Source organism: Telmatherina bonti (genome assembly GCF_933228915.1).
Source record: "Telmatherina bonti genome assembly, chromosome: 15".
NCBI classification, from domain to species: Eukaryota; Metazoa; Chordata; class Actinopteri; order Atheriniformes; family Telmatherinidae; genus Telmatherina; species Telmatherina bonti.
Genome location: NC_136613.1, coordinates 19,315,331 through 19,324,768, shown reverse-complemented (window position 1 = coordinate 19,324,768; position 9,438 = coordinate 19,315,331). Strand labels below are relative to the sequence as shown.

The window sequence follows — 9,438 nt, the reverse complement described above, 5'->3', positions numbered from 1 at the left end:
TTCCCAATCAGTTATTCTCTTTAAACCATACCAGAGAGATACAAGCGTTTTGAAAAAGTCAATCCTGCTGAATCTCTAACAGCACAACAGTATGTAATAGAAAACTCAAAATTTCAAGGTTAGGATCCAAAGAGACCTTTATATATATATATATATATATATATATATATATATATATATATATATATATATATATATATATATATATATATATATATATATATATATATATATATACATGCCTTTGATATATGCTGGTCAGCTTCAACAAGGTTTATGATCAGTCCATAGTTCAAATTCAAAAGCAGGCCAGTGATGTGCTCCTTTTAATCTACATTTATTACTATATTTGCTAAGTGACACTACTGCAGAATGCTCTTAAATTACAAATTGTAATTTTTTGTTTGTTTTTTGTGATTTCCGGCATTTTCTTCTGAAAAGTCATTATTACTGCAATCAAAAAATTTAAAAAAAAAAAAAAAAAAAAGTGTATTTGAATGTAGACTTTTCCGTTATTATGGCCTGAGCATGTGAGGAAAATGGCTCAGGTCATGCTCCTTTTTGACCAGCAGGTGGTGTAAATTTCCCTGCTTGTATTTGCCCATAGTTTTATGATGGTGGCTGACAACCAGTGGTGCCGTGAATAGATTGTCACGTGTTGTCCTCGCCTCTCTGTCACAGACATCTGCAAAATGGAGGTGAGATGCTGAGAAATTACGCAGACGAACCACACAAATGCATAAAATTCAGGAAAGCCACGACTACTCTTTACACATTTGTAACCATGGCGAGAGTGTTCATTTCATTTTGCTGTAATGTATTGCAGCTGCGTTGCTCATAGCTCGGTAATGCTCATATAAGCTAACGCTACAGCTAAGCTAATAGCTGTCAAAATTATCGTCATCAAACTCATGCGTATCTTGATCCTTATTTGAGCAACACTGTTAGCGTGGGTTTAGGTGCAACCCAATAATTTAAACCTGTTCATGAATTTGTTTATATTCTTGTTAGAGCACGATGCTAAAGTTTCGTTTTCCATTAAAAAAAAAAAGCTACTACTGTCAGTGCTAGCTCAGGCTAACTCCCCCTACGGTATTCTGAGCAGCCATTTTGGCATGTAATAGTAAAAACATGCTTCAGTAGTTTCGTTTTTAAAGCTTTGTAAATCATTAGTGTCAAAGCTTCGTGGATGTCATTTGTTTCTACCTGTGTGTAACAATCATTTCATGTCAAAATTGTCCGTTTGTAACAAATTGGGGGTCTATACCATAGCAAGGGCTCAGTTTGTCTGCTTTTGTCCGCTCTAGTAACGACGAGTAGATGTTATCTAGTAAAGCTGCTCCAACTACACACGTGTTATCTCTCCACAACCATCTTTTTAAAACCTGTGCAATAATGTTTATCATGTGCAATGACTATTTCTGTGGCGCATTTTCAATTTTACACTCCTGATATTTTTACCGCACATACTCACTCTGTCAGACCTTATACTACTTATTTGACATAGTATATTTAACTTAGCAGCGCCATAATAACTTAATCATCTTGTTGAATTTAGCTAAGTCTATTATTTGCTCTTGGACTAGATTTTTTGGTATGTTTGACTTTACCTGTGTGCTACCACTGTACCTGTACTGTTTCAACAATGCATTTCTTCACTGAGGGACTAATAATTTTATTGTTATTTTAACAGTAGGGCATTCATAGAAATTTTATTGGTGACTGTGTGGATGTTTGTTATAATTATCATAAAGAATTGTATTAGGTTTTAAATAATTAGAATTGATAGGGAAGACTACTTAAATGAATTCAATGATTTTTTATTTTTTTATTTTTTTTTAAACTTTATTTGTCTTGGTAGGACAGTTTTAAAGGGGTATAACAGTAGCTTAAAGGACAGTTTGTATAGTCAACTATTTAATTTATATGAAAGTGTAGTGTTATGACAGTGCTTATGTAGAATACTAAGTCCTACCTGTTGTGTCATTTTAATAATTCATAAATACTAGGATCAATGTGAGTAGGACTTTTAGTTTTTGGTTTGAGCAACATACACATCCAATGAATTCTCAAGACTTTCGGCATGCTCCCCGTAGTATGTAGTTTGAACACCTAAACATTGTAGCCAAAGTAATTTAGTTTTTTCATGTCAATATTAATTGGATGCCAGGTTATTCTGTAGGAATTGGCACCTTACTGTTAGTGTCTTTGTGTGTGTGTTTTTTTTGTTTGTTTTTGTGGTTTTTTTATCGCTGGAAGAAACTTTTACATATTATTATCTTGAATTGCAGTCATGTGTTTATTTTGTTTTTACAGAACCGTGACGCTAAAGAACCCGAGCAGCTCAGAAAGCTGTTTATTGGAGGGTTGAGTTTTGAAACCACGGAGGAGAGTTTACGGGCCCATTTTGAGCAATGGGGAACTCTTACCGATTGTGTGGTTTGTACTTTTATTGTAACCTGTGAAAAGATGTATGCACATAATAACATAAAACTAGCTACACATTACTTAAACTGTCCTCACTATCCTTGTGCTGTTTCTAGGTGATGAGGGATCCCAACAGCAAGCGGTCAAGAGGGTTTGGCTTTGTAACATACTCAAATGTAAGAGAAGTTGATGATGCCATGAAGGCAAGGCCTCATAAAGTAGACGGCCGTGTGGTTGAACCCAAGAGAGCCGTGTCCAGAGAGGTAAAAATATAAATCTCTGGCTAGTGGGCAGATACCATTACATCACTGTCGGTGAGGTCTTTACACACTAATACATTCTGTTTTAGGACTCCAACAAACCAGGCGCACATCTAACAGTAAAGAAGATCTTTGTAGGTGGCATTAAGGAGGACACTGAAGAGTACCACATTCGTGAGTATTTTGAGAAGTATGGAAAGATCGAATGTATTGACATCATGGAAGAGCGCTCGACTGGGAAGAAGAGGGGATTCTGCTTTGTTTCCTTCGATGACCATGATACTGTCGACAAAATTGTTGGTATGTAGTTGTACCATTTTTCAGTTAACTGCTGGATAACATAAATTATTATCTTATATTGTCTGTTGTCTTATTTCCCCATTTTTCTTACAGCCCAGAAATACCACATCATCAACTTTCATAACTGCGAAGTCAGAAAAGCTCTTTCGAAACAAGAAATGAATGCCATGTCCAGCAACCGTGGTAAGCATATCAGATGAATACTAAGGTTATACCTCTTGTTTTTATAAACACACACACACAAATTCCATATTTGTGAACATGTTTGACCTTTCATCACATCAGGCAGGAGCAGTGGATCAGGAAATTTCATGGGGAGAGGAGGTAACTTTGGAGGTGGTGGCAATTTCAGCCGAGGTGAGTTGTCTCAGGAAAGTGTCTTTAGACTTTACTATGCAGTACCACCAGACACATTTTAATATTGCTTAGACTCTGCCTACTAATCTGATAATCTGTTAGTTTATTAGTTAATGTGTTTTCATATAATCTGAGTGAAAAATATGAAGCCATATCTAATTTTTTTGCATCTCAAAATTTTAAAAATCCATGCTTAATGTTACAACATAGTGAAATGATACATGTAATAAACTTGTAATAGTAAAAGCTAATTCATGGCACCACTTCCTTATCCATGTGTGGCCTTCGCCTATGCAGGGTAAGGATTATAGGACTGTATGTACAGTGCTAGTGTTGTAGAGTAAACTAAGCTTTGTGTAATCTGTGATGAAGCTACAATATTTAACAAACTAGTCAAAATTTCAGTGCACTATGTTTGACCCTGCTTGTGTTTTTTAGGTGGCTATGGTGGAGGACGTGGCGGTTATGACAATGATTTTGACAACGGTGAGCTGCTATGAAATGTAAATTTGATCAAGTACCTCTACAGTTGCTGTGAATGTGTAACCCACATCCATTGTGTTGTGTCTGTAGGCCACAGTTTGCTGTTGTAAACAGCCATCAAGGAAAAAAAAAATGCTGAATCGGTGGTTGTTGTGTTTTTTAAAAGGTCCAGGTGGAAATTACAGTGGTGGACCAGGTTATGGAGGTGGACGAGGGGGTTATGGAGGTGGTGGTCCGGGATATGGCAACCAGGGTGGAGGATTTGGTGGCAACTGTGACGGAGGTTATGGGGGAAACAGTGGAGGTAAAAGTTTAGTCTGACTATAAAATTTTGACTGTGAATTGAGAAGTAGATGTCTTGTAAAAATTAACAAGGTTTGCTAAAAATTTTACTTAAATTTTTTTTAGGGTATGGAGGTGGTGGGAATTACAATGATTTTGGAAATTATGGTGGACAACAGTCAAACTATGGGCCCATGAAAGGAAATAATTTTGGAGGCAGAAACTCTAGTGGACCCTATGGTGGTGAGTTTTATCCTTCAAATCTTAATGTAATAATCAAACTTCAAAATAACAGCAACATATTCTCCGCTATGAACTAAAATAATTTTGTGATGACTGTGTGTAACTGTAGGTGGCTACGGCTCTGGTGGCGGTGGTGGGGGTTATGGCTCACGACGGTATTAGCCATTTCATGTTTTGGTAAGTTGCATTCTGTTACACACCACCCTCGTAGCACAGTACAGAGTGAGCCAATGAAAGTGCAGATTAACTATTTGTTCTATCCTGTATCCATTCAACAGGCTTCAGTTCTTAGCAGGAGAGGCGAGGAGGTGAGCAAAGGAATTGTCAGGAAAGCTGCAGGTTACTTTGAGGCAGTCATCTGAAAGCATTAGAGGAACACACAAGTCAGACATTACTGCAGCTAAATCGAAGGAGTTAATGGAAGAAGGACTGTATGAACAAGACAAGTGCAGATGAAGCCCTTCCCTAATTGTGATAGATGTTTCCCAAATGAGAAAGTTTTCCTTTTTTTGCGTCTGAAGTGTGTGTGTATTGTGCCTATGGTATCAGGGGTAATGAGTAAATTGTTGTTTTCCTTTTTTTTAACCTTAAGTCAGTTATAAATATTTTTCTTTTTATATGGGTTAGTTTTCTGCTGGCCGAATTATTCTGTGTCCTTTAACTTGGTTGTTGTCAAAACACATAGTTAGATCAGGCCCATAGACATGCCAGACATTCACATTTCTCCTTTTTGAAGTTAATATGATTTAATAAATGCAAGTGTCAAGTGTATATTCATTTTGTATGTAAAGCACAGTGTGTAAATCCTTTATATTACCAGTGTCAACTAATATAAACAGCCTGGATTAGATTTAAAGGAATCCATCACTGCCCTTTTTCCCTGCAAACCGAATTTTAGATTGTTTAAATATTTTGATTAGCCAAAAAAGACTGAATAAAATTGTGTAGTAAAGTAACATGAGGTACAGTGCATCATTGGTTCAGAAAAGGATTAAATGAGTTACCAAATTATCTGTTGCCTGCTCATTGTGATGTTAGTGTAGCACATCAGCCTGTTCAGAGCTGTCTCGCATGTAGAAATATGAAAATATCTGTGGGTGAATGTAGTGTGTATGTGTACATTGTATGCTTTTACATATTAATGAAAGGGTCAATGAAAAAGGAGTTTTGGGTAGTCCTAGGCAGGGACCCCATACACGCCTAATGCCAGTGTTGAGAAGGTAGGACTTTGAAAGCCACGAGCACCTTCAGCATCGCTAGTGTGGAAGATTTTCAGATGGCTGTCAGACAGGACGTCTTCAGCTCCAGCACAGTGGACCAGTCAGCATTTTGAAAGAGAAGGGAGAAGGCAGCATCGAGAACATCGCCCATGGAGGAAGCTTGCAGTGTCGTGCCTGGTAGTGAGCATCTATCTCTGTTCCAAGGCTAGCTAAAGTCTCCAGCAGCTGGTGCTAGCGAAGAAAGACTAGGTCCGGGACACACTGGAGATCCTGTTGAGTGGAATACAGCAAATTCTAGATGTCAGACATAAACAAGAAAAGGGAGCGAATATTTCACAAAAGCAAACTTAAGAAGATGGAGCAGGTAAGAGTAACCACTTTGTTTGATTTACAGATGTGGAAATGGGCATTCTCTTCTTGCTGAAAATCTATAAAGACCTGATAACATGGAAGGTTCTGGATGGGTAAGACTTTTTTGAAATATTATCCTAGGCTGTTTTGTTTTTGTATCAAAGAATGAAGAAACATTTTTTTAATATATTATTATTCATACATTATTCATCTCCTTCATTAAATGCTTTAAAAAGAAAACAAGCCAAGAAAAATTTACAATTTAGGGATGCTGAATACTGGATTTTTTTTAAAGTTATCTGACATGCAAATATTTCCCAGTTCATTTCACCAATAACCAATAGGGATACAGATAATTCAACATGAACCCCAGATTGGAAATATTATCTCGTATCCTCTGTGGTGGAATTTAAATCCAGTATTTTCTGCATACTCATGTATTTTTGGCATGCTGGCCAATGCAGACAAAAAACAAAAAGCTGAGTGATAATGTAGTATTCATACTTCATGAAAAGTAAAAATATATATATATATTTCGACTTGCTATATGTACAAGTCAGATTGAGTCATGATGATTTTTAAATAAAGAGAAATAAGGTATGTACATCCTATCGTACTTGACGTAGATTTGGATAATGCTCTCTCAGCACGTTATTTTATCAGTTAATTATTTTGATAAAATATATCCGATTTCTGATATTTAATTTTGAAGCTAGTATTTGCCAATACTTTCATCAGGCCAATAGCATCGTGCATCTCTATAAAAAAAAATTTTAAAAAAGAGTTGGTGATATATGATATCCCACAAGCTCCATCAACAGATTGAATTGAGATTTAACTATATAATCCCTTTTAGTCATTTCTAGGCTGTTCAAGAAAAGCAAGGCCCAAAGGCAGTGCTTACATTCCTCGTTGTTTCTAACATTTAATTTAATCTCTTTCTTTTTTTTTTAAACTTTGGTCAGATTAAGTGGAGATCTTCATATCAAATTCCTAACATGTCACAAAGGTTAGGTCAGTGAGCAGTATTTTTCATACATCGGTCTGTTCTGTTTACAGCAGCAGGAAATAATTCCTCAGTAGGATTGTAGGCCAAAAGTACTTCATGTTAGAACATGCCTTGGTTTAGCAAAAGAACTATCAACTGTTTTTATTATCATGCATATTATGTAAATGCCATGAGTGTCACTTGTGTTTTTTAATGTTGAAATAAAATTCTTGTCCATACAGTGGTTGGTTGGTTGTTTTTATATTCTAAACAGAATTTTAGAGCAATCTTCAGAGCAAAAAAATAATAATAATTAAAACCGCAAGCGGTGATATAGGCCCTCGCACCATGGCGCCGCTCGGCATAATGCCACCGCCTCCCCTGGCAACATCCTTCCCATGCCTCTCTCAACCTAAAGTTCAGCCAGACTGCACTTCAGGCCATTTAGGCCTTATGAACGGTCACTTCCTGTCACCAAGGGGCGGGGCTAATTTATATTCTAATTATTGACATACAGAAATGTGAAGGATATGACTGGCATCATCTGTAGCAAATTTGGTGCAGGTTGGTTGTTTTTTGTGGGAGTTATGTCAGTTTTCCTTTTCATTGCATCACATCTGCTTTGCTGCCCCGCCTCTCCTAAACGATATCCCCTATTAAAAGAAATAGCACAACTTTTAATCACACATGCCTCTTGAGCATCCTGACTCATTTGGGTTAAAGTTAGACAAAATTCTTTGGAGAAGTTCCTCAAAATGCATGGCAAAGAAAATGACAGAAATGACCCCAAAAATGGCACCTTTTTCAAAATGGCCGACTTCCTGTTTGATTTAGCCCATATGTCCAAGAGACTTTTTTGAAGGTACTGGAAGCATCTACAAGTGTGCTGAATTTTATCCATGTCAGTCAATGTAGTGGGAGGGGCAAAATGATTAAAATATTGTAGGGGGCGCTATGGATCCATTTACTATCTTTTCCACTATGTTGTAATTTTACTCTATTAAGGACATAACTGTCATGACTCATGGCAAGTATGGTGAAAATCAAAGGTTTCATGGCTTTGTTACAGGTACTTCCTGGTTCATGATATCAGACACTTGTTGTTGCCAAGGGGGTGGGGCTAATTCATAGTGGTATTATTGCATTGAATATTTTGTTCATCATGGGATTGGCATCAAATGTGGCGATTCCTGTGCTGATATGTTGTTTTATGTGGGAGTTTTATCATTAAGTCTTTGTTAATGAGACATTAAACTTTGAGGGCCCGCCGCTCCTAAACTAAATCTTCTATTAGAAGAAATAACACAACTTTAAATCACACATGCCTCCTGAGCATCCTGTGCAAGTTGGGTGTCAGTTGGACAATATCCCTAGGAGGAGTTGTTTAAAATGCATGGCAAAGAAATGACCCCAAAAATGGCACCTTTTTCAAAATGGCCGACTTCCTGTTGAATTTAGCCCATATGTCCAAGAGACTTTTTTGAAGGTACTGGCAGGTTCTCCAACTGTGCTGAATTTTATCCATGTCAGTCCATGTAGTGGGCGGGGCTGATTGATTGAAATTTTGTAGGGGGCGCTATGGAGACATGCTCCATTTATTCCATAATGTTTCAATGGGGCTTAGTTCAGGGCCTTACTGTCATCAGTCATGGCAAGTTTGGTGGCGGTCCAAGGTTCCATGGCTTGGTCACAGGTACTTCCTGTTTCATGGCGTTGGACCGCCATTCGCCATGTCCCGTTTAGCGTAGCGACTTGAGGTTTTTATTGTGGCATCATGAAAGGGTTTGACATGTTTTGGAGGAGTCTCAAGTGTTTGGGACCATTTGCTTAGAAGCATGACCCTCAAACGTGGAAAAAACCACTTCCTGTTGTAAGTGGGCGGGGCTTAGGTCTACACCAGCAATGGTCACATTAATCTGTTCAGGACTGATCCCTTATTAATCCCTATAAGTTTTAGGGTGATCAGATCAAAATTGACAATTTTATAGTGATTTATGATGTCACGCCGCCGCATGGAACTTCGCCATGGCGTCACGGGCACGCCTTGCAGCGTAGAGCAACGTCCTTTACCAGATCTCTTCACCAACATGTTTTGTGATGCCTGAGTGAATATGGGCCATGTGGTGTCCACCAAGCCAGAGTTATGGGTGTGTGAGCAAAAAACAACACTTTTGACCTCCAGGGGGCGTGGCTATTTCATAATCAAAATATTGACATATAGAACTCTGTAGGAGGGGACTGCCATCATATCTAGCAAATTTGGTGCAGAAATGTTGCGTTATGTGGGAGTTATATCCGTTTAATTTTTCATGGCGAGACATCAAACTTTGAGGCCCCGCCCCTCGTAAACTAAGTCTCCTAATTAAAAAAAATAACACAACATTTAATCACACATGCCTCCTGAACATCCTGAGCAATTTATGGCTCAGTGGGATAAAAGCTCTAGGACGAGTTCGTTAAAATGCGAGGTGCTAAAACGCCAAAATATTGACTTTGACCTAAAATGGCCGCCTTCCTGTCGACATTT

At 37.8% G+C, this 9,438-nt stretch overlaps 1 protein-coding gene across 2 annotated transcripts; it reads left to right on the top strand.

The window, feature by feature from the left end:
* The first annotated feature begins 645 nt into the window (after positions 1 to 645).
* hnrnpa3 (heterogeneous nuclear ribonucleoprotein A3) lies at positions 646 to 7,155 on the top strand. Of its 2 annotated transcripts, none has more exons than XM_079254094.1 (11): positions 646 to 698; positions 2,317 to 2,439; positions 2,544 to 2,690; positions 2,777 to 2,987; positions 3,081 to 3,170; positions 3,273 to 3,344; positions 3,783 to 3,830; positions 3,994 to 4,131; positions 4,236 to 4,352; positions 4,462 to 4,529; positions 5,967 to 7,155. In XM_079254094.1, exons 1-10 carry the CDS (start codon positions 693 to 695, stop codon positions 4,512 to 4,514), a joined length of 1,005 nt encoding a protein of 334 aa, XP_079110220.1. In that variant the 5' UTR covers positions 646 to 692; the 3' UTR covers positions 4,515 to 4,529; positions 5,967 to 7,155. The 2 variants fall into 2 exon arrangements, with proteins under 2 accessions (XP_079110220.1, XP_079110219.1); XM_079254093.1 differs by lacking the exon at positions 5,967 to 7,155 and adding an exon at positions 4,631 to 5,123 and having other exon boundaries at positions 648 to 698.
* Positions 7,156 to 9,438: the final 2,283 nt, after the last annotated feature.